The sequence below is a fragment of the Miniopterus schreibersii genome (assembly GCF_964146895.1).
Source record: "Miniopterus schreibersii genome assembly, chromosome: 12".
NCBI lineage: Eukaryota > Metazoa > Chordata > Mammalia > Chiroptera > Miniopteridae > Miniopterus > Miniopterus schreibersii.
The window spans coordinates 39,553,274-39,578,717 of record NC_138112.1 but is presented as its reverse complement, the minus strand read 5'-3'; the positions used below and the strand labels follow the sequence as shown (position 1 = coordinate 39,578,717).

Genomic DNA, 25,444 nt, shown 5'->3' with positions numbered 1-25,444 from the left:
TATTCATCAAAAACTACACTGGGGGAAAGGTGTTATGGGTGGTCCCACGGGCATGAGTGACTCAGGGTGAAGGGATCTATGACGAAAACCCCAGGACACTGGTGACTCCAGTAAGCATGCCAGACACACATCATGATGCAAACTCACTTTCATTCCAGAGTTGGCAAAGGCAATGCTCAAAACGTATTTTATTCTAGGGCAGATATTCTATAGTGTGGTATGATGGTTCTGGATACAGGTTTTATTGATTTTATTTTTTTATTATTTAGAGAGAGAGGAAGGGAGAAGAGAGAGAGAAACATCAATCGGCTGCCTCCTGCATGCCCCTTACTGGGGATCGAGCCCTCAACCTGGGCATGTGCCCTGAGTGGGAATCGAACCAGTGACCTCTTGGTGCAAGGGACGACTCACAACCACTGAGTAACACTGGTTGGGCTGGACAGGACTTAAAAGAGCTGATGTTCAAATTTTGTTTCTCCCCTCATTACTTGTGTGACCTTAGACAAGCAATGAACCCTGCTATAGTTCCATTTCCTCTTACGTAAGATGGGTATAATACCTATTTTACTTTTGTGAAAGTTAATTGGGAAACATATAATTGAGCCTGGGGCCTGGCACACAGGTAGTGTGTATTACTTGAGTCCCCTCCTTCCTCTGGTGGAAACTGGCTGGGACTCCAGCCCCGAGGGCACTCGGAGCATGAAGGGTTCCACCACAGCGCAGCTGTTCCTTGACTACGCTGATGTTTCATAGATGAATACAATCTTTTAAAACACGATTTCTCTTTTGTATTTCCAATGGGTATACTCAGCACCCAGGAGAGACCCTTGTATAGAGATGGTGGGGGAAGTGAGAAGTAGGGCAAGAGAGTGAAAAAAATGGGTGGCTTTTGTTAGGACAGATGTTGGTGGGGTGATGGCCTGGGTCTCGGGAGCTAAGCAAGAGTAGCCTTCACTGCCTGGCCTGTTCTGGGACACGGAGGAACCACCCTCTGCGACCCTGTTCCGGTGCCCAGCTGAGGCAGGGCTGCTCTGGGCACTCTGGCCTGGGCTCTCCTCTGCTGGCTCCAAGTCTCTTTCACAGCCTGACAGAGGATTTTTGTTTTTCTGTATATTTTTAAAATTCTGGTAAAACATACATTACATAAAATTTTCCATTTTAGCCATTTGTAATTGTACAGTTCAGTAGCATCAAGTACATTCACAGTGTTGTGCAGGCATCACCACTGTCTCTTTCTAGAACTTCTGCATCATCCCAGACTCCAGCCATTAACCTGTAACTCCCCACTTCCCCCTGTCCCAGCCCCAGGGAGGAGAGTAAGTGGGGGCGACGTGAGCAGGGGCCCACCTGACATTTGCTATTCCAAACCCGCTTCTAAATGTCGTGACTCCTTCGGAAGCCACTCCTCAAAAGCCGTGGGGAGCTCAAAACCCCATCAGAGTGTGTGGCCCTCTGCCCGGGAGTCCGGCATAGCCCTGCCAGCCCACCACTGGCTGTGGCCGTGCAAACTCCTCAGCTCGTGCGCTCCAGCTTCCCTTTCTTTCTCCGGGATCAGACGGACCTTGGCTACTTCCTGTAACCGCTACGACTGAGAAACACACAGACCAGAGCCGGCCGGACCCGAGGCCCACGCCTGCCTGTGAAACGGAAGAGACAGCAAAAGAAAAGTCCGTTTTTAAAAGGACCCGTTCAGTTCCTAAGAACGACCCATCCACATTCTGAATAGAGAGGAGGGTTCTCTTTTTAAAACAAACCAAACCAAGGGCTGATGGCTCTGATACCTGGGAGGGATTAAATGCTAACAATAGCGCAGGGTGCTGAGGCTGCTGTGGGAGTGCTGGGCTGTGAGGCACAGGAAGCAGAATCCGGCACTAACGCCAACACGGGAGGAGTCCGCGTCCCGGGAGCCTCCTCCCTCAGATGTAAAAGTAATATTCTCTCCGAGCAGCAGTTATGGACCTCACTGTCCAGCCCAGTGTGTTAAGAAAGCACGAGTGCCCGGCGAAGGATCCCAAACTGACCTGAAATGAAGGAAATGAACTATGAATTAGATTCTCTGATGTCTCCCTGTTTGAGGTGAAGCCATGCTGATGGCCAGGTGACATTTGCAGGGCCATCTGGTGACATTTCTTTTTGGAAACAGATTAACAGAGACTGGGGAGGGTGATGGGGTAGGTGCAGTGGCCAACACAGGATTCTCGGGTGGCTTCCGGGAGCCCATGTATATCTTCAAAGGGGGGAATCCCTAATTTTTATTCTAGAAAAATGTGATCAAACTATAGCTGCTAACCACTGCGTGACCCGATGGGCAACTCCTCCTAAGCTGAAAGTGTTCCTTTTCATCCTGCAACGTCTATGAATATGAAACCCGGCATTAAAGAAAGTCTCTCATTAGGAGCCGTTCTCTCTTCCCTCCCCCACTCTCAGGCTGAGGGGGGATAAGTGCAGCTGGAGACAAGTTGTTCATTCTTGGAACTGCTTCCTCTCTGATGCCACAGCCTGAGCGGGCTTGCAGTCTCCCCCTTCAGGTTCTGTGGGCGTCCCAGTGCGGAGCAATGTCCCAGTGACTGGCAATGTCTGTGGGAAGAACCAGTTCTTCACTGGGCCTGGACCACCCGTCATGCTCTGCTCTCGCTGAGTTGTTGCTCGCTTTCTCAATATGACAGAATGCCGAAATCTCCTCTGTTTGGCCTCCCATCCCCTCAACAAGCTGCTGCCCACAGCCTCTTGTGCAGGGACAGTGAGACCCCCCCTCCAGGCCTACGTGGAAGCATTTCACACCCGCACACTTCCTCACTCCCCGGGGCCAGTGGCATCCTTTATTACAGATGCTGGCCCCAAGAGACATCCCAGTGCCTGGCCCCGCAGCATGGCCCTACCTTGATTGGACTATTTTCATAAGAACTGTTTGAAAGCAGTATTGGTTAACTGATGAGTGCTAGCTTCCCTTTCGGACACACTGTGCCTGCAAAGAGAGAAGCCAGGTAAGCTCCCTCTGAAGGCTGCACACTGGACTTGTGTTTGCCCGGGAGGCCTTGACCTTGGGAAATATGGATGAAGGGAACAAAGCCCTGTCCAGCTCTTCGGGGAAAGAAACCACGCTGTGCATCCTGCTTCTTTCCTTAAATTAATGCATGGAAGTGGACCACATCATCTCAAAACCACATGAAAATTGCATATGAAGAGCCACGGACAGAGATTATACAGGAATGACACGGCCAGACTTTAATAGCGGATGTCCCTGGGTGGGGGGATTCTGGGTGACTCTGTCCTCAGGATTATCTAGCCTTCTGTTTCTATTCACATTTTCTGTATTGCACAAATTACCTAATAAAGAAAAAAGCCAATGAGTTGTTTTTGAAAAGGAAGATGTGTTCTAAAGTTTAAAACAGACCAAAGATAAGGTGAGACTGGGTTTACCCCAAAGGACCCCAAGCTCCCTGAGGGCAGAGGCTGTTTCACATTCACGCTCAGCACACAGCTCCGTCTCATACTTCGCAGAGAAAACAGAGCCACCCCATGGGGCTACCCTTACCTGCCTGCCTATGGGGGCCTCTCCTTCCCACTTGGGAGGAAGTGACCTATCCAAAGGCGATCCACCAACTCCGTTCTGGATCCCATCCACACGCACCTTCCCATGGGCTCCCAGCCACGGGGACCTCTACTGCTCATCCCCTCTTTTTTCCATCTTTAAGCTCCGCCGATTACTGGCTCTTACCTGGCAGCATTTAAAATGTCTGCCCCTCCCCCACCTTGACAAAACCCTCTCCATCCAATCCCTCTCCTCTTCTTTGCAGCCAAATGTGTCACAGAGCTAGTTAAACGTTCTGCCTTTCATCTGCTTTTCAGTCTTCTATACTCTGGCTTCAGTCCTATTGCTAACTTCCCATATTGGAGCTACTAACGGTTTCTTTCCAGACCTTTCTTACTTGACATCAGTTTAGCTTTTGACCCACCTGACCACTCATGGTTGCTTGAAACATTCTTCTGGTGACTTCTATGATACAATCAACCAGTTTCCTTTTACCTCTTTGGGTGTCCCATCTCAGGTTACTTTAAGGCCTCAGGAATTGGTCCCACACCCTCTTCTTCCTTGACTCTAGATTCTACCATTAAGTAACTTCATCAGCCTCTATGATTTGAATGCCATAAGCAGTGTAGGATGACAATTCATAAGTTAATATTTCCAACTGAGGCCCTACTTCTGAGCTCCAGCCTTGTATATCCAATTGCTTTTTATTTTTTCACACTTCAATGCTTCCCTGGAAATACAAACTTAATATGTTAAAATGGAACACATGATCTTATATAAAACAACCTCCCCTCGCAAAACCCCACCCTATTCTTCACCTAATTCTTCCTATCTCAGTAAATACCAACACCTTCCTTAAAGCTGCTCATTCGAGAAACCAGAAAATCATCTTTGGTCACTTTCATTCTTCAAGTCTTACAGAAAATGAATCACTTCTGACAATGATATAAAGACAGGAAATGAATTACCCCCCCATCTTAAACATCTAAAAATCTAGATAAACTATGTGAAACAATGGTTTCCAAGACACTAGACATCAGACAGTGAAGATAAGTAATACCTGAGTGACAGGAAACAATCAAAGTGAGTCCTACAATTGCCTCTGCTTACTACCTAGAAAGAATTGTCAAGACATAGCACAGAGAGGTAGAAACCCATGCAGAGCCTAGTGGGTTCCCTGAGCTGAGCTGAGGAAATGAACTTGGGAGTTTGGAAAGGCCAATCCAGCCAGAGTTTGCAGGGCAGATTACCAGAGAGGAGGGAGATGAACATTGATAGAACTCTAGAGATCTGTAATATAAAATATTGCTGAAATAAATTAAAGATATATTAAATGTAAAGATATACACTGTTTGTGATTGGGAAGACTCGATGTGTTTAAGATGTCTAATCTTTCCAAACTGATTTTATAGTTCAATGCAAGCTAATCAAAATCCCAACTGTGTGTGTGCGCCTGTGTGTGTGTAAGTAGATAAGCTGATTATGAAATTCACATAGAAATTTTAAGGACCTAGAATAACCAAAACCACTTTGAAAAAGTAGGACAAAGTTGGAGCACTTATATTACCTGATTTCAAGACTTATTATAAATCTATAATAATCAAGACCCTGTGGTATTGGAGTAAAGATAGACAAATAGAGCATTGGGTAAGAATAGAGTCCAGAAATAGACCCAGATGTATGATCAGCTGATTTCCTTCAAAAGTACAAAAGGCAGTTAGATAAAGGACAGTCATTTCAATAGTTGGGCTGGAACAATTGAGAACCGTTTAAAAAAAGGACTCTCACTCATACTGCGTACTTCATATAAAAATCACTCAAAATGGATCATAGCCACAAATGTAAGAGCTAAAAATATAAAACTTCTAAAAGAAAACAGGAGAAAAGCACACTGAGTAAATTTGAATGAGTCAAAGATATACCCTGGAACCTATACTCTATAATGAGGATTAAATTGATAAAATGGACTTGAGCAAAATTAAGAACTTCTCCCTTTCAAAAGACAATGTTAAGAGAATAAAACTATACACCACGGCTTGGGAGAAAATATTTGCACTTCATATATTTGATAAAGGATTGGCATCCAAAATATATAAAGAACTCTCACAACTCAATAATAAAAGAGCAAGTAACCTAATTAAAAATGGACAAAAGATTTGAACGGACACTTCAACAAAGAACATAAACAGATGGTAGATGAACACATGGAAAGATGCTCAACATCACGCCAGTAGGGAAATGCAAATTAAGCCTCAATGAGATTCCATTTTTCACCTCTCAGGATGCCTGGAATTAAAGACTGACCTGGCCAAGTGCTGGTGAGAATGGAGAGCAAGAAATTTCTTACCCTTCTGGTGCGGGTGTAAAATGATATAACCATCTTGGTAAACCGTTTGGCCATTCCTTAGAAAGCCAACCATATACCTACCATATGATCCAGCCATTCCACTCCCAAGTAATTATGCAAGAAAAATGAAAGCATATGCCCATGCAAAGCACATGAATGCTGATAGCAGCTTTATTTGTAATAGTTCTAAAGTGAAAAAAATCCAAGTAATCTAATAATTTTATTAACCAATGTCATCCCAATGCATTTAATATGTTTTTAAAATTGATTTTAAAGAGAGCAGATGAAAGAGGAAGAGAAACATCAATTTGAGAGAGAAGCATCGATCGGTTGCCTCCCACCCCTACGCTGACAGGATCAAACGTACAATAAGGGCATGTGCCCTGACCAGGAATTGAACCGGCAACCCTTCAGTGCATGGGACTATGCTCAACCAACTGAGCCACAAGGGCCAGGGCCACAATACATTTAATTAAAAATAAAAATAAGGACAATTACCATAAAATAAAATTAAAAAATAATAATCCAAATACGCAATGCATAAACAAAAAGTGGTATATCCATGCAAAGGAATAGTAGTCAGCAATAAAAGTACTGAACTATTAATATAACGACATGGATGAATCTCAAAATAATTATTCTGCTGGACAGAAGCCAAACAAAACAGAGAACATACTATACGATTTTTATGTATATAAAATTCTAGAAAATCCCCAACTAACCTATAGTGATAGAATCCAAATCAGCAGTTGCTAAGGATTGGAGGATGGGTGGCAGGAGGGGAGACAGGAAAGGGTTACACAGAGGCACATGACAAGTTCTGGGGGTAACAAATTTGTTTAGTATTTTGATTGTGATGATGGTTTCACAAATGTGTACATATGTCAAATACTGTCAAATTGTTTATCTTAAACATATACAGTTTAGTATATACCAATTATTCCTCAATAAAACTGTTAAAAAATTTTTCTGGAATTTGCTACTGTTCTCCTTTTCTATTACCATTATCTAGGTGAGAAAAATCATCTCCATCCTGGCCTTCTCAATAGCCTGGCCCTTCTTGCTGTCCCTTCTTTTCCATTCTCCGCACTGCAGCCAAAGTGATCTTTTAAGAACATAATCTATTTGTGTCATTTCACTGCTCAAAATTCTTCAAATTTACTCATAAAATAAAGACCCAAAGACTTATTCATGCCTACAAGGCCCTACCTATTCTTGCTCCTGCCTGAACCCTGATGTCTTTTCCATCTTGTTTTCCCGTCCTTTTAACCCTTCTGCTTGCTACTCCTGGAACTCACCAAAATTGTTTCTGTCTCACGGCCTTTGCACATGCCAATTTTGTTTGCCTGGGACTTTGCCCTTCCAAGTGAACTCCTAACCTTCCTTTAGCCTCAGCATCAATGTTACCTCCTCCAAGCATCCTTCTTTGATGCAACAGGCTAGGTTAGGTTTTAAACAAAACACTTGACTATGTCTCCTTCACAGCACCAACCTCACATGCAAATAATTATTTGTGCAATTTTTTGTTTTCTATCTGTCTCTTCTTTGTGAATGCCCATCTCCCAAGAACATAAGCTCCAAGAGAAGAGGGATCATTATATACTCAGTGCCTAGTACATTGCCTAGCACATAGTAGGTATTCAAAAACATTTGTTGAATAAGTGATAGAGATAGAACTGGGATTCTCTTCCTGACCCAGGACTCACTCCCTGACTTCCAAATTAGATTTTTCTCAATCCACTCTTGCAAAATCCATCCTTTTGGATCTGACAGCCAAATGTACATTTCCTGTAGTTACTTAGGTCTCAAATTGGTAAGAATTAAGAAATGCACTACAGCCATATCTTAAGTATTAAATGCATTAAAACCAAAGTATTAGACTTAGAAAAGAATGGTTAGCAATGTTAAACATAGCTGAGTCGGGTTTTTAAAAAATCAGTCATGCTCATTTTAATGGTACAATTATTCTGGAAGTTACAACCCCAGAGAGTTACAAAGTTAATTAACAAGACAGTTAACAAGAAGGAAACAGCCTGGAGATGAGGATAGAGAGGCAGGACCCTGTAGGACACGGAGTCACAGCTGGTGGCTGCAAGCTGACCATGAAGCAGCACTGCCATGTTCCCAGCACAGCAGTGGCCTAGATTCTCAGCGCCGCTGAGCGTGGGGCTGGGAAGGTCAAGACTGCAAACGTGGTCATGTTCCAGGACAGCCTCCTAAGAAACAGCCTGCCTCCCCCGCCCTGTTTATAGACTCCCCTTAATTAGAGCATTTCAGCATGGAGGCATAATCCAATCTGAAAGTAAATTTCCCCTGAGAGCCATCTGTCAGAATTAGACTACACTTAGCTACTGGACAGTAAGGCTGCACTGTAAACACCGCAGACCGCTTCGATTCTCCGAAGGCTCAGAACTCATTTTCCGAGCAAGCAAACGCCAGTCCAGGGGACAGGCTTTGTGTCAGGAAGCTGGCTCGCTGTTTTGGACAGTAACGCGGCCACAGGTAGAAGATCATTAAAAGCAGTCCCAGGGGCAATTCTACCTGACCAGCCTCACCTTTCTTCAGAGATGAAAATGCCGTCCTTGGCAACTCTGTTGAGTCTCCTTCAGCTATTCTAGGTCTGCAGGCCGTATATTTCATGGAGCTAGATTGTCTCCATGGACTCAGCTGTAGAGATACTTGACTATGTGAGGGGGGACCAAGTAGAGCCCACTTTGGTTCCCTGTAGAGCCAGCACCTCTCTCAGGAGCACCCAACTGGCCACACACACACCTACCTTTGGTACCCATGCCAAGGCACGGTGGACCCTTTCCTACAAAAGGAGTGTGCAGGGTGGGGGTTGGGGGTGGGAGAAAGAGGGTCTCTTCTCTTCATCATTTCCCTGCATCTCAGAGGTCACCTGATCCAGGGTCTGTCTTGTGTCCCCATAACCCCCTTTCCATTGTTCTGTTCCGTCACACTGCGGAAGACCCCACTGTGGCCAGGCCAGTGCCCCCGTCCCTTAGCTGCTGGGAGTGTTGGCTGCTCACAGCTCGTTGCATCCTACTTGAGAAAATCCCCCTCAGCTGATGGGAGCCACCTTAAAAATGAGTGGCAAGTTACACTCTCTCTCCAGGGGTGGCCGGAAGTCAGGGACAAAGGCAGGGTAGGGAGGTGGCTGTCTGAGAGTGGGATACCTCTGTGATGTCTGAGGCTCCGCAGCTACCTTGGGGGCCAGGCTCAGGGCTTCTGCTGAAGCCTGTGTTGACCGATCCCGCTGCCCTTCCTTCCCTACAGATTTTGCTTAAAGCAGTTCCTCAATAACTCGAGTACTTACGACACACACTATATTGGCACTATTTTCATTTCATTCATCCATTTTCATTCATCCATTCCTTCACTCAAAAAGCATTTATCGTCTACCTCTTAGGTTAAGTGCTGAATACAAAGTCACAGACTTTGCCTTCGAGGAGCATCTAGTCTAGTGGGGTAGGCAGGACAGATACAATCGAATGTGACACCTGCTGTGAAGAGGTACGGAAAGGATACTTTAAGAGCTTGCAGGGACACTAATCTGTCCCTGATGGCTATAGGAAGGGCTTGCTTAAGGTGATGTTAAGCATAGGACTGGGAGAAGAATAACATTTAGTTGAACAGGGAAGAGAAGTGGAAATAAAGGTCATTGCAGACAGAGAATAGTGTGTGTACAGAACAAAGGCACAAATGAACAATTACAGGGAATTAGGTGGAGTAACAGAAGGAACTGGTTGTCCAAAACTTATGGCAGACATTGCTATTGGATCTTGGTCTTCTCCTTTGCTCAGCCCTTAATCCTTCGTAACACAACTCACCAGTCAGCTAGCATCAGCTGATTAGAATTGGTCCTCAAGATCAAAACTCTTGGCCAGCCTTTTGGCCATATGTTTTTGTGTTTATCTTCAAGGACAAATCTCCAGATCTACAAACTTTCCTGCATCTGCTCCCCTACTTTTCTCATTAATTCCGACATCAAAGGAAATGTTGTTTATCTAAAGTCAGCACTCTACCTGCATCTCAGATCCTGTCTCCTACCTTATTAGGGAACTTGCTCTGTTTATTAGTCTATGCTCTGTATCTATATCTTCAAACTCTCTCTGTACTGATTCTTTTCATTGGATATTTTTCTCATTCACCTGAGTTTTTATTCCCTCCATGAAAGTGGTTTTTAGATTTTTATTCATTTATTTTTAGTTTATATACAGTAAAATTCACAGTTTTGTCAGACTGTTTTATGAATTTTGACAAATGCATAGAGTCGTGTACCCACCACAACTGCAACGGAGACAATTCCATCACGCCTCCCAGATTCCCTCTTGTTGACCTGTTGTAGTCAACGCATCACCCCACCCCAGCTCCTGGCAACCACTGATTTATTCTCTTTCTCTATAATTTTGCCTTTTTGACAATATCATTTAGCATAATGCACCTGAGATTAATTCACATTATTGTGTGTGTGTTGTGCACACACTGTTTCCCTCATTGCTAAATAGTGTTCCATTGTATAGATATAACAGTTTATCCATTTTCCCACGGAAGGACACTGAAGTTGCTTCCAGTTTTTGGTAATTATAAATAAAACTGCTATAAACATTCACATACATGTTCAGAGAGATTTTAAAAATAAACAGGTTTTTAATTTCTTTTGCAGATTTACTGGTTTTCATATTTCATCTAAAATAATCTAAATGAGGGTAGATTGTATAGAGAAAAAGATCAGTATCCCCTGCTATCTTTTTTGAGCTGTAGTATCACCTCCATATATGTACATATGAATCCCAACAGAGCCAGCCTGCTTTCTCAGCTTTCTGCCCTGTCCTCCTCTTTGTGAACCCCAAGAAAGAACGAGAAAATAGAATCAGAGGTTGAGCTCACACTTGAACTTCGCTGCAAAAACTTTTAACAAAATATTAATAAACCAAATAGCTGAACATACACACACACGCCACGCACACACACACACACACACACACACACACACTCATGTATATTCATGGATGTGGAAAACCATCATGAACAAGTTGGATTTATCCCAGGAATATAAGTTTTCACCCAAACCAGAAATAAAGCAATATAATTTATGACATTAAAATATAAAAAAGCAAAATATATGATTTTCTCAATAAATTCAGAAACATCATCTGATAAAATCCAATATGCGTTCAGGTTTTCAAACAGTCTATATCCAATGTCCTATTTAGTGGTGAAAATTGAAAGCATTCCTTTTAAGGTGAGGAAGAACCCAAGGGTTACTCTGTTGGCCTTTGCTTTGGAAGTCCTGGTGCATGCGATAAAGGTAAAGGGATGGTTTTAGGGGAGAAGTCAAAAAGAAAAGCAAGAAACAAAACCGGCCTTACTTATGCATCATGTAATCGTCAAGGCACAAAACTCCAGAGTCTGCGGTGAGCTTCTCAGACTTCGAGTACACAGGACTACCGAGCGTTGGAGACACTACAGACGACGATGGGCTCCCGAGCTGCTGCTGGGATTGCCATCTGGTCAAACCACTTTGAAGTATAATGTTTTTGATCTAACAACACCACTCCTAGGTACACATATCCTAGAGAAATTCTTGCACATGTTTATGCCAAGAGACATGTATCAAAAGTATACACATAGCAGCATTTTCTAAAATAGAAAACAAATTAATTCAAATATCCATTGGTAAGAGACTAGATAAATAAATTATGATATGCCATTACAATGGAAAGCTAGAACACCTCTGCCAAAAAAAAAAAAAGATCTATAGTATGTATGTGAACATAAATGATTCACTGAATAGCAGTTTGCAGAAGGATTGTACGATATAACTTCTTTCATTTAAACTTCAAAAACAGGCAAAACTGAACAACCTATTCTTATGTGGTAAAATTATTTTAAAAACAAGTAAATTATAGGTATGAAGCTCAGTATATTGATTATCTCTGGGGGGGCTGTAGGGATGGAGAGGGGACACACAGGGAGCTTCAAAGAGACCGATAATGTTCTCTTCAGCCTAATTCTGATAGACTGATGTACATTTTGTTATTTCTAAATCACACATATACATTATATATACTCTTGTAAGTGTCATTCATTTCATTTAAAAAAGCAAATGCTTTTTCCTGGCATCTACATAAGGATAAAAGCTATCGAAGCCTCTTTGTCAGGACCTGTAGAGTTATTAATTCCTTCTTTCAGACATTCTGTCCCGAGGTTCTACCACTTTTCACTCCCTCTGAGTGATCTCACATGAGGGGGATAACATGTCTAAGGGATCATGAGTGATAGGGTGGGATCTGGTGAACTCTCATGGAGACACAACTTATTAGACCTCGGGGTGGCCCAGTCCACACACATCCACATTATAGAAGGAATTTAGCTCCACTGTCATCAGCTGGACACCAGAGGTTTCTGTGGGGCTTTTCAAATGGTTGGTTCCTTAGGATCAGTTATCCAACCAGCCTTACTGTTTTCAGGGCCACATGTAGTGATGCACCGGAGCTGTTCTTATTACTGACACCAGCTGGTGAGAGCCAATGTGAGCATCTTCTGCCAACTCTGCCTTCAGTGATGTCACATTGGTAGCTTCAAATCAGCCCTGCTGGCAGCATTTACACCATGGAAATGAGCAAATGCTAGACGTCAGGTCCCCCTTCTATTCCTTCCACCCAGCTAGTTGTTACACATCTACAAGGACACCACTGCATGTGACATAGCCATATACATTCAATGGTGAGGATCATGCATCCTGGGCCTCCCTGAAATTTATATTGTCCCCTGAGTGGTTCCAAGTGTCTACCGCTATCAGGTCTAGAAATGGCCCCCCAGGGTCCTGGAGACTGAGTGGGGAAATTCCTAAATCAGCCACTATAAAATATGGGACTTGGCAATGACTCAAAAAGTCAAATTCTGATGGAAATGTAAGGTTTTTAAATTCCTAACATTAAAATAAAGTCTTCCCCAGGTGCTATCTTCTCTCCTGTTGGCTGACACATGTCCCGCAAGGATGCACTGTACCACTATCAATTGATCTGGCTTCAGTAGTTGAGAGTTTAATTAAACTATCATTCTTACATTCAATAATTGCTATTTTTGTTCTTCACAGGAAGGTGTGAGAATTAATTTTTATTTGCTCACATTTATAAAACTCATAATCTGTTTGGAGAAATACAGACAGAATTTTAAAAAATTAGTTTATAGGTTCAAATCTGCATAACACCTCCAAACCAAATGAGCCTCACCGAATCAGCCCCTCCCCTTAAGGAGCTTCATTTTATACAGTTAGTGCATACTAATTATTTCACTTCCAGACACCATTCTAGAGGCTGGGTGCACAATCGCATCCAAGCCAGATATGGTCTTTGCACTCACAGAACTATCTAATGGAGAAGAAAGACAACTGAACAAATAATATAAAAGAAGGTATAAATAATGATAGAAGTAGAGTGTGTCATGGAAGCAAATACCAGTGAAACTTACCCTAGTACAAGGCTCAGGTAAGAGTTCTCTGAGGAAGTGGCATTCAAGCCAGGATCTAAGAGCTTAGGGCAAGGTAGCCAGGGAGAGAGGGGAAAGAGAAGTAGTAAAGCAGCATATATAGTAATTTAAAAAAATCTTCATCAGAGGATATGCTTTCATTGATTTTTAGAGAGAGGGGGAGGTTAGGAGAGAGAGACAGACAGACAGACATCATTTGTCCTCCCATACACACCCCAACCGGCGATCGAACCCGCAACCTAGGTATGTGCCTTGACCTGGAATCAAACCCGCAACTTTTGGTGTACTGGCTGATGCTCCAACCAACGGAGCCACCCTGCCAGGGCATGCATAATAATTTTGAGGCACGTTTTCCTGAACTGACTGAGTTGGCTATTGAAAAACTTAGTTGTAATTCCATTATCCAGCTGTGTGACCTTGGCTGAATCTCCTAATGGCCCTCCACTCAGTTTTATGTGCTACTGAGAATTTTAGATTACAGGACCTCTAAGGCTCTTTGTGGCTATTCAATCACAAGGCAAAAATAGAAGACATAGATTACTATTCAGTTAGAACAAGTAAAAACTGTAGTTTCAACAGGCTTTTGGAGCAACTCAGTACACAGTCTCCAGTAATAGGTCAGATGGTCACAGAAGCTCCTCCAGGTGAAAATACTGGATTGTAAAACCCTTTTTAATGCACAGCAAAGCTGATGGGAAGGAAATGGAATGACGCAGCGGTCGGAAACAGGTAAGCTCTTGAGCTGGAGCTTAAATGGAGATAAATGTGAACCTCTCGTGGTTTCATTCCTGGGTTGTAGGGAACTAGAGGAGAATCTTGCATAGGGCTGGAGTCCTAAAGGTTAAGGGTCACATTCTTAAAGGATAAATGAAACAGAACATCCACCTAGCATTCATAAATGTTGGAGATCCATACTGTCTCAGGATTGCTCTGGGGAAAGCAAGAAAAATAAAACTCCCCCTGCCAGTTTCTAACCACTAATACAAGCCTAAACTTACACATATGGAGTCTATATTTACCCTACCTCTGTTGTCCAAAATCCCTCAAGCTCAAAATTCAGTTTGAAGTGGCTACATGTTGGCAGTTCACCTTGGCATCTGGTAGAAGCGATTGCAAATCATCTCTGAAGGAATGTCCTTTCAACCCAGGGCTTGGAAACGTCAGTGGCCCTCCTGATCCACAGTGTCTGTATCTGCAGATTCTATTATCAATCTGTGTTGGTTGAATCCATGGATGAGTAACCTGTGGATGCTGAGGGCTGACTGAGGGATTGGAGAATCTACAGATTTTGGTATCCATGGGAGTCCTGGAACCAATTCCCTACAGATAACCAAGGATGACTGTACTGGCAAAGTTCCAAGATAGATGAGCTCACAATAATAAATCACTAAATGCAAGAGACAACAAGACATGATAAGTTATTGAGTGGATGGAAATGCCAAACAAAAGAATCAGAGCTGCAAAGGTTATAGCTACTGGAGTTATGAGTAACAGAATATCAGAATATATAAATATATATGTGTGTGTGTTTATATGAATATCAGAATATATATGTGTGTGTGTGTATTTATATGAATATCAGAATATATATGTGTGTGTATATATGTTTATATACATATATATGAATATAAGTAAACATATGTATATTTATATACATATATATACAAACTATGTACGGAAAGGTAAGAGAAATAGAAAAGGGAACTGAAAGTATGTTGAAGAATAAAAGAATCTATCAAATACGTTAAGCAAATGTGAAAGTATCAAATAATACTTCTACAGACAGAAAGACTCAGTATCGCGAAAGATGTAAAACTTCCCTAAATTAATCTACAGACTTCATACAAATTCAAACAAATACAGGAAAAAATTTTAACTTGACAATTAGATTCTAAAATTTATGAGAAAAGTCAAGTATCAGTCAAGACTAAACTAAAGAAAACATAGGCTGGATGATTGAATTGCTCTTCCAGATGTTAAGGCTTATCATAGAATGACAGTAGCTTGCAAATTATGCTATTGGTAGAAATAGTCATATGGAACAATGGATAAAAAAGAGAATCCAGAACAGACTCTTCATATATCAAAATCTATATAGGAGAGAGCACGCACTGCAGAAATATGCCAGAACATTGGTTATTCATATGGAAAAAGAAATACAGATGCATTATGAACTGAATATTTATGTCACCCAGAAACTCACGTGTTGAAGCCCTCCCCCTCAATGTGATATTTGGAGGTGGGCACTTTGGGAGGTAACTGGGTTTAGAAGAGGTCATGTGGATGGGTCCCCAAGGAACTGTGTCCTTGTAAGAAGAGGAAGAAAGACCAAAGCTCTTTCTGTCATGTAAGGACACATTGAGAAGGCGGCTGTCATTAAGCCAGGAAGAGGGCCCTCACCAGGAACTGAACATGCTGGCACCTTGATCTTGGACTTCCTACCTTCCAGAACTCTGAGAAATAAATTCCCATTGTTTTAGCAGTTTATGGTGTTTTGTCAGCCTGAGATGACTAATACAGAATACCTGTATTAACTATACAAACAATTTACTCTGGGTGGATTAAAAATCATAATTAGGGAAGTCAAGACTTTAAAATTGCTAATGGAAAATACAGAAGAAGTAGCTTTGTGACATAGAGTAAGGAAGAATTCCTTAAACAAGACATGAAAGTGCTAACTTTCAATGGAAAATATTGACATGTTTTACTACATTAAACATAAGAACCTCTATTGATCAAAAGATACCAGGAAGCGAATACAAAGACAGCCGTAAATGAGAGACGATGCTGGTAATACACATTGCCAACAAGAATTTGCATACAGACTACACATATGAATTAATAAGAAAAGAAAAACAGAAAAGAAGTGCTGAACAAGCATTTCACAAGACAGGAAACATGAATGGCCAATAAACATATAAGATGGTCAACCTTGGTAACCATGGAAATACAAATTATATACTATTTTCCATGCATGCACATGCACACATATTCAACAGTGTGGCAACTGCAAGAGTTGGTGAGAATGTGAAGCATTAGGAACTGTCATATCTCACCAGTAGGAGGATCCATTTGTACAGCTACTGTGGAAAGAACTCAGCATTGCCTAGAAAAGTTGAACATGTGTGTACCTTACCTCTACCAGGGATACACACTCTAGAAATTATTGTGTATGTGAATCAGGAAATGTGCACAAAAATGTTCTCTGCCTTATTATTTAGAAACATAAAAAAATGAACACCAACCCAAATGTCATCAATACAAGAAAGCATATCTGTCATACACAACAAAAGGGGATATTATACAGTAATGAAAACACATTAACCACAGCTCTATTCATCTCTATTTTTAAATGTCAAAATCAATGTGAACTGGGAAAAAAAGCCAAAGAAGAGCTATGAAAAGCAGGAAGAGACAAAACCAAACAATACATTGTCTTACAAATATGTCACAATAAATACATTCAGGACAGTGGTTTCCTCTGGGCAGGAGTAGACTGAGAGAGAATGTGATGAGAGAGAACCCAAGAGTCACCAAAGTCCTGGTGATGTCCTGTTCTTCATGTGAGGGGAAGGTTCATGACTGTTCATTTAATTATTCCCTCATTACTCGGCACATGTACATTATATGCACTGTGCTCCATACACGCCATTACAAAAATAAAATCTTGGCAAATCTAAGTCTCTATACAAAGTCACATTCAAAAAAGCACAGTCAACACAGTCCCAGATAATAACTCTTTAATGAAATTTTAAAAATATATGATAGATTATAAAATAATCTGTATTCCCATTCTCAGGACCTCCTCTCTCCTGCTGACCATCCAAAGGCCTAGGTCAATGCTTAGAATATTTATTTTTTTGCCAGAGGAAACAACTGAGAATTCTGAGGCCTTTAGCCTTATTGGTTTTCCTCCTTGATAAATAATTTAACGTTCTTCACAAATTCTACGGAAATCAAGACTTCTCCAGCAATGGACAGGGAACGCTTAGTCCTAGGAGAGTGCTAAAAAGGCAGTGATCTCAGGGCAGAAGTTCCTTTGGGCTGCCATTCTATATTCTCCTGGCACGGGAAACTGCTCCAGAAGATGTTCCCACCAGGGGTCAGCATTACCCAGATTTTTATCAGCCACTGTCCACTCAGTGTTGCTCTCTCCACAGGGTCTCTGGGAGGCAACTCCCAGCAGGATCCCTGTTGAGTTTTTTAATCACCATTCCAGCTATTTTATGGAATTCATCTGTCAAAAATATAAACTGGTGTCACACTAGGTGGTACGATCAACCTCCCTCTACTAGGGCTCATCATTGTTGGCCAGCAGTGTCTCAGCTTATTCTCAAAGGGACGTGGCAAATACTCCAGTGGCAGAGTTCATCCTTCAGCCATTCACAGCAGTATAAGCAACCTGCCCAATCCTGTTTCTTCAGAGCTTTTCCTGCTGCCTACCGATTTGGGAATAAGGGTAATTCTTGCTTCCCCCACATCAAGTTTTTAGTTTATGGACATCACATGTTTCAAGACTGAAGAGATGTGTTCCTTCCCCAACCTCCCAAATCACTTTAGTTTCATCACCCGAGGCTCTCTGCACCTTCTCCAGCGCCTCCTTTTCTTTCCTCATCATTGTGATAAAGGCCAGCAAAACCCATCTACACTTCACTCATCTGAGCAGCGGGACAAAGCTGGCACGTGAACAGAAGGTGCCCAGGTGTGAGTGAGTCCCCAACTCACAGCAGTGACTGAGGATGAGAAAGTACTGGTGTGGTTGTTTGGTCACCGGGCAGAGAAGCTGTGTGTTCTCTCAAGAGATGGGCTCCAAACTCAAGCTGGAGCCTGCTCTGAGCTGAGTAAGGACTCGGTACTTGGTGTCTTTGGATGGCAAAGCAGAGAAAGGAAAGGGGAAAGGAAATGCAAGGGCAAGGGCGAGGGCGAGGGCGAGGGCAAGGCCTGTATCCCAGAAGACAACAAGCTAACAGTTCCCTGAGAGAATCTGGACAGGTGAAGGAAACAAGTGGCATTAAAATATCAGTTATCTAGGAAAGTCCAATTTTCCTTTCTATTTCAGGAGGGTCATGCACCTCTGCAAGATAATGAAAAGGCTATAAATGCAGGAAAAATAGCACCCTGAGAGCTCGTGCTCAAGACGTGTGCATGGATACATGGTTTCACTACACGGCACTTCTGCCCTCTCTCTCCTGAGCTCTAAATTGGATTTGACCTTCTATAGATTAGTGTTGCCAATATCTGTAGATCTTTTCAGACTGCTCTTGCTGTAACTTTAATTCAATATTTGAAAACGTGGCACCAACTCTTCTCAACCATGCTCACGTCTGGGGTTAAAGGAGAAGGTCTCATCATGAGACATGCTTCTGAGCTGAGCTGACCTGAGAACATGGGTAAGGACTCCATGCTCTTAGCTGCAGATTATGGTCGAGAGAAGGCCAGGATCCATTTAGCACAAACAACCTAAGAAAGCTTTAAAAAAATGTGGTAAGGAGGGCAGATAATATCCACTGTCTATTAGAGAATAGCTAAGAATTAGAAAGTAGAAAAGAGCAAAGGTTATTCTTGAATATTGTTTTCATCAATAACTCTTGGAAATTTCAGAGTGAGTATTGTTAAAGACCTGTTTCTAGAAAGGTACAGGAGGTTCTGAAGCCATAGCTATATGTATATTGACATGGATTTTATACTTTGCCCCCCAAATAAAATAAGATATAAGTAATTTGTTCGCATGCTGACCAAGAAGCATCCCTCACCGCCAACCCCCCCAAAAAAGAAGAAATGCTGGACTTACATTGGTGACATATTCGATGTCCTTCCAAAGGATGCACTCCCTGGGGAAATCGGCCAAGTCTAAGAAGTGGTCCACCACCACCTGGCCGATTAAATCGTGGCGGGAGAACCTGTCGAAGTCGTACACAGAGAAGTGAAGCTTCCGCGCTGCAAGGTCATTGTAGGGGACCGGAAACAGAAACACCTCATCAAACACAGGGTTCAGGGTCTTCCTGTGAACTTTCGTCTGGTGCTTTGTCTTCCGATCGGGAAGCAAATAGATCTTGACGTAAGGATCTGAAGTCCCAGAAAAGTCCTTGGCGGGCAGATTGACGGCTTTGTGAATCTTCACGATGAGCTGCTCTAAGTCGCAGTCATATTTTAAAATAAAGTTCAGTTTCCCACAGGCTTTGCCACTACCCATTCTCCCTTCGTCATTATCCAGGGACCTCTGCTTGTACAGCTCTGGTTTAATGCGGCCGATCCCGGCCAGCTGTTCCTGTTTCTGCAGCTGCTGGATGTTGAAGTCCGGGTTCGACAGGTTGAGTTGTCTCTGGATTGAATTATGCCTTCAGTGAAGAGCAAACGAGAACAAAGTTATGACCTCGTTAGCTGTGGTCTTTCAGAAACAAGCGCCTGGGATGTAGGCAGCCTCTTACACACTGTTAAAAGCACAGATCTGTGGGTTTCCTTTTTTTTGGCCTAAATTCAATATGCTCATCAATGTGAGTAAGCTCCCCCCAAGGTTTGAAACCTCAAACTGAGGCCCAGTATCAGGAAATAGACTGACTATGTATGACCTTGGAGCTTTAGAGGTTAAATGCACTTTCTAAACAAATATGCCACCAAAAAAGCTTATTCTGCCGGTGGAATGTAAAGATTTGTTAACACTTGTTTAAAAATAAAATTACTCACTTTTATATAAAAAAAAAATCATCCTGAAATTGAGATAGTTAGCTGTGCACCTTCTCAAGAAGCATGAATCTATCTCTACATTGCACAGAATTTCCTGTCACTGGCTTACAGCTTTCTACAGATGTATATTCTTACTGGTTGGAATCAAATCAAATCAAATCATTTCATCACCAGAACACAATTTTTGCTTTTGTGAGGATGTAAGTGACAGGAAATGTTTGCTCACAGTGACCAAGTGGGCTTTAACAGGTGCGAGGGACAGCCCCGAGTGTGTCTGTGATACCACGTGGGTGACTGCTGAGCAGCAGGGAAGCTATTATTTCTGTAACGAGCACTAAGGGTATGAAAGGAAAGGTAAGTTACTATAAACGTATGCAACGATTCGGTTAGAGAAGGCTGGATACTGACATTTGCAAATCAAATATTTGCTAACAGAATCGACTCTACACCCTATGAGCTTATTGGTTTGGGTTTGAAGTTTCTCTTTGAAATGCGCATTATCCTGTGGGTCTGCGCAAATGGAAAGAAGCAGTCATTACACACAAGGTTGCTTTTAAGGCTATTTTTGTTTGTTTTAAGCTCAGAGTTCAGAGTCATGATACTGCATTTTCTGTAGTCTCTCAATAACCTTAATTAAAATAGCCTCTCTCACCAGGTCAAAGGCAACCACCGACTGGCTGTCTCTGAGGGGTTGGTAAATAGTTGGAGAGGCAGAGTAAACAGCTGAGTTAATCTTCTTTTTCCTTTCTTAAGGCTGCTTTATAAAATAAAGATGTAAAAGTGGTTTTAATAGCTCCCGAAACATGTTTGAAATTATTCTCCCTTGTCCTACAGATGTTGTTATGCTGAGCATTCCTCTGCATCCTAAAATACACTGCTAGTCACTAATCACCCACGTGGCAGAAGAGGAGCACAGTCACAGAGCTGTCACTTGCACCCATCACAGCCAACACAGTTCACCACCAGCAGACACACCCCAGGCATGAACATTTCCACGTGAGCAAAAACTGCGTGGTCTGAAAGTTTCTGCTGTGAGATTTGAATTTCTTATAGAGAAATCCACAACCTTACATCTTCTCTGTAGCTTCTGATTTTTCAGAGGGTAGGAAGAGAGTCAGGTGATGCTCTTAAGCACCGAAAACCGCCTCTCTCTGCAAGTATAGCCAAGTCACTCCCTTGTCGAGATGCTGACCTCCGTAGCGCCAGAATAGAGCTTTAGTCTTGCTCTCTGGGGATCTCTGGGCAGAAAGGACTGGCAGGGAGCAGCGAGGATCCGGCCCTCTGCGGAGGCCACAAGGGGCTGGTCCCAGCTCTGGCTTCCTCTGCTATTGCTTTATCTCTCCAGGTTGGATTCAAACAAGAGCCACAATGGGGTCTGGAGTTAAGTCCTGACCTACGATGGGCCATTCTGGGAGCTGTTAGTGATGCTGTTTAAATACTAAAAGCCTGTGCTGGGACACGGGTCCTGTGTCCCCACCAACCCCGGACCCTGCCACTCTGTGCCCCTTCTCTCCGGAGGGGCTATGCACTCCCTGTGCCTGACAACTTACCTTCGGCGTTTGGGAGAGTCCTGGCTTTAGATTCATCACAGGACCATTTGGTCTTAACTCTTATCTGTAGGACTGAGCCTGCGATGTAAATTTTAATTTTAATTTAAAACTACATGAATTTGGCTGCTTAGCAATGGAACATATTCTGTTTCCCTTGTACATTTTCTTAAGATATGAAATCTGAAGAGAAATAAATCCTACGTGTTCCGCTGTTCCCAACCGCAGTGGGTTGCCAGGGGGCAGAGGGAGTGCGCTGGGGAGGGCACTGCGGAGAGATTTGTCCTTCAAAGACCAAAACATCCCCTCGGAATGGACGCCTCCATTCAAAATTCCAACATAGCTCAAGAACCTTTTTAAAAATCAAGCTCAAGTAGGAATACTGTTATCCACCCAAATGTTTTGCATGACAAGTTTCACTCCCAACACTCCCCCCCCTTCAGAATCACACTTACTAGGGGAAAACAGTTGAATCCAACTGTAAGGCAGTGGTTTAAAGCAAAGAGCAGAGACTATAACAGGCCAGGACAGTTCTAACTCCCTGGGGCTCTCTTTCAGTCGCTTTCAATTTCCTTTCCGGAGAGAGTCAGCGATTACCTGAGTTGGAGGCATGGGCTAGAGGAGCTCAGGGCAGCCAGAGATCCAAGGTAACTCATCACCTCCCTGCATAATCTCTGCAACTCTCTGGGCTGAGAAATGAGAAAGTAGAGCAGGGAGCCTGCCCCAGGGACATGAAGGAGAAGCAGAGGAAATGGAAAATCAATATTCTATGGCTCTCCTGGGCTATTCAAATGGAGATAAGCAAGTCAAAAGCAAGACAGAGGAAAGACACAGAACAGGGTGCTGTGACCTGGTTCCTGGCACCCTGGATGGGGAATTCTGAATGGTCAGTGGAGGTGGTGTTCGAGAGCAGTCAACTAGAGCCCCTGCCCTGCCTGCCAAGGGTCTAGAATTTGAATGCTGCTGGGTGACACCAACTCAGTGTGATAAGGAGGGATCTGTGTCCGAGGCAGACAGTCCACTGAGCAGGTGTGGGGAGTCCAATATTTTGGTGTCCTTGGGACTTAAAGTGTACAGTGAATAGAAGGAGAGGGGGTGAGCCCCAAGGATGGGTGTGATGAGTAACGCTGAGAGACTGTGCCCTCTGTAAAAAAGTTATACCCTAATGCTGTCTTAGAGAAGCTAGCCCCTGGGGGGAGGGGGACTCTCAGCTTCCTCCACCTCCATCAGAGGCCATTCTCCTGTCTGAAAGTGGCCAGGGTCAGACTTAATGACTGGACTTGGCTGTCCCAGACCTGAGCTGGAAGACTCGTGGAGGAGCCTGAAGAAAGCCTAATTTCAAAGATGACTAACAAAATCCATAAAGCAGACTTCCCATAACAAACTCAAAACCACACTTCCAACCACACTTCCACGCCTGAAGGGATCTGAGCCTGGTGTTGAGTTGCAGTCAAGGGTCAGGAGAGGTGGGTGCCCAGACCCAAAAGGCTTTTCCTCCTCTCCCTTCCTCAGATTAGAATTAACCAGGTCTAGCATCCCACTTTGAGTCCCCAAAGTCTCGGTCCCCGAGCCATCACTCAAAAAGCCAACTATCTCCACTGGATCTTAAGAAAGAGAACATTACTGTGATTCAAGAAATTTGAATGTGCAAAGTAAGGGGTCAGGTAGGGTAGGAAGGAGAGGGAGGCAAAGCCTAGTCATTGCCTTCAAGGAAATGACTCCCAGGCGGGGGATGAGACAGTCATACACTGACTATAAATCAGGGCACAGGGGGATTAAAAAACCCGACAGGAGGTTAGAGAGCCACAGAGGCAGAGACAGAGGAAAAAAGCCTTTGGGTTGGGAAACTGTCATGGAGGAGATGGAACCCGAGCTGAGCCTGCCTGCTTAACTTGGCCTCATACTTAGCAGCCTCCAAGCTGATGCTCTGGACTCAATAGGGAAATTAACTGAGTTTTCATCCTGGCCCCCAGATCTCCAGCAGCATGAGGTCTTCAGCTCCTCTGCCCCAGCAGCTTTCCCCTAACATCCGTGGCTCTGCTCAGAACCTGCAGCCTCCCCCCCGTCGCTGGGTTTCCCCTGTGCAGCCACGGACCAGGGTACATATGCTCTTCTACCCTCCCTCCTCTCAGGGACCCATCTCAGAGGCGAAACTTGGCAGATCCTTTCCCTGGTTCTGGGGCATCCATGTTGACAAGGCATCAGGGTCCAAGGAGAGAAAAGAGAGAAGAAGCAAATTGTAATTTCAGAAGCACCGTGGGTTTCTTTACCAGGTTCAGGTCAAGACAGGGAGGCTTGGAAACAGTGGAGACAGGACTGTATTTCCCTTCTTGAGACTCCCCTGGTGATGGAGAGGACACAGTTGGGTTGTCTTGATCCTCAGGCAGAAACAGAGGAAGGTGGAGTCGCAGATAGGGACAGATGCAGTTAAATGACGACAAGGGCAGGATGGGGAACTCGAGCCTTTCTTGTAATCGGATTCAGAGGCTTCTGGAGTGAGTGAGATAAAGAAGATGTAGGCACCAGGCCTTGGCCAGTGGAGCTGTGTGGTCAAGTGCAGCTAGAAACACTAAAGCATAACCTGCTTCCGCCCATCCCCTCCAAAGTTAAACAGGTTTAAAACCTTGGTGTCCTCTTCAAATATTGTATCCCCTATTACTAAGATGAGCCCATGCCCCCCATTCCTAAGATTAGCCTTTTCCTAAAGAGCTCACGTCTCAAGCCTCTTTCCTTTCCCACTGCTTCCAGCAGAGCTCAGACCCTCATCGCTACAAGCTGAATGGGCCTCCTGTATCTAGTCTTCACCCCGACCCACAAATTCGGTACACTCTTGCCAGATTCAACAATTTGAGCACTTAAACGTATGTAAGTAATTTAAGTATATTTCCCCAACTAGTTTGTGGGCTTTTGAGGCCAGAGCTACATCTTTTTTCTCTTTATTACCAGCATGTAATGTAGAACTCTGCACATAGCAGACACCAAATGCATGTGTCTAGAGTAAATATAGGAATGCCATGGACATAACAGTTTCCTATAATTAAATCCTAGGAGAGAAAATACATATTTACATCTAGTTGAGAGGGGTCTGGGTAACTTCCATTTTTGAAGCTCTCAGTATATTAAAATCTGAGGAAGTAACTAACAGAGTAATTTAAAAAAATGTTGAAAATGTTTCTATCTAATCAGCGCTCTCCACACAAGTCTAGCTTAATAGTGTTCTAGGCACAGAGCCATCACATTTCATCCTAGGGCACCACTTACGTGGCAAGTAAGGGGGTGATTATCTTCTTTCACTTCGGTCAGTGTATTTTGGGGACTCTATGAAGTGCTTAGTTCAGAGATAAGGTCAAAGGTCTGAACGAAAGGCTCTTAATGAATGTGGGACCTGGTACAGATGGCCTTGCGCCAGCCTCATGCCATTCGGGGCCCTACTCAGTTCATACTTTTGGCCCTTTGCCAGTCCTATCAGCAGAACAGGAGAAAGTGGCCTGACACTGATGAACGTGTTAGTCATTCACGAAAATGTCTGCTCTGTGCCAGAGGCCGCACTACGGGCTACATATTTAGGGAGAAACAAAGCGGGTGGGTGGTCTTTGAGCTCGCAGAACTCACAGTCTAGAGGGGGTGTAAGCAATAAACAATCGTTTGGTTAAAAATGGAGTTCAATCCTCTGAAGAAGTGAAAGCAAGGCCGTGTGTGAGAGAATTAAGAGTGGGAGGGAGTGGAGGAAAGAACGATACTTCAGACAGGGTGATCAGGGAGGCCCTTCGGAGGAGGAGACATTTTAGGTGGGAATGGAGGCTGCAAAGGAGCCAGGCACGGCAAAGAAAAAGGAAAAGC

At 43.4% G+C, this 25,444-nt stretch overlaps 1 protein-coding gene across 1 annotated transcript in view; it reads right to left on the bottom strand.

Annotated features, from left to right (window-relative positions):
• The window catches only part of SYT9 (synaptotagmin 9), a 139,399-nt gene that overhangs the window by 68,784 nt on the left and 45,171 nt on the right, over window positions 1–25,444 (bottom strand). Inside the window, exon 3 of the mRNA XM_081152952.1 lies at window positions 19,165–19,711. Coding sequence (XP_081009078.1) covers window positions 19,165–19,711 — 547 coding nt within the window. The remainder of the gene's footprint in view (window positions 1–19,164; window positions 19,712–25,444) is intronic.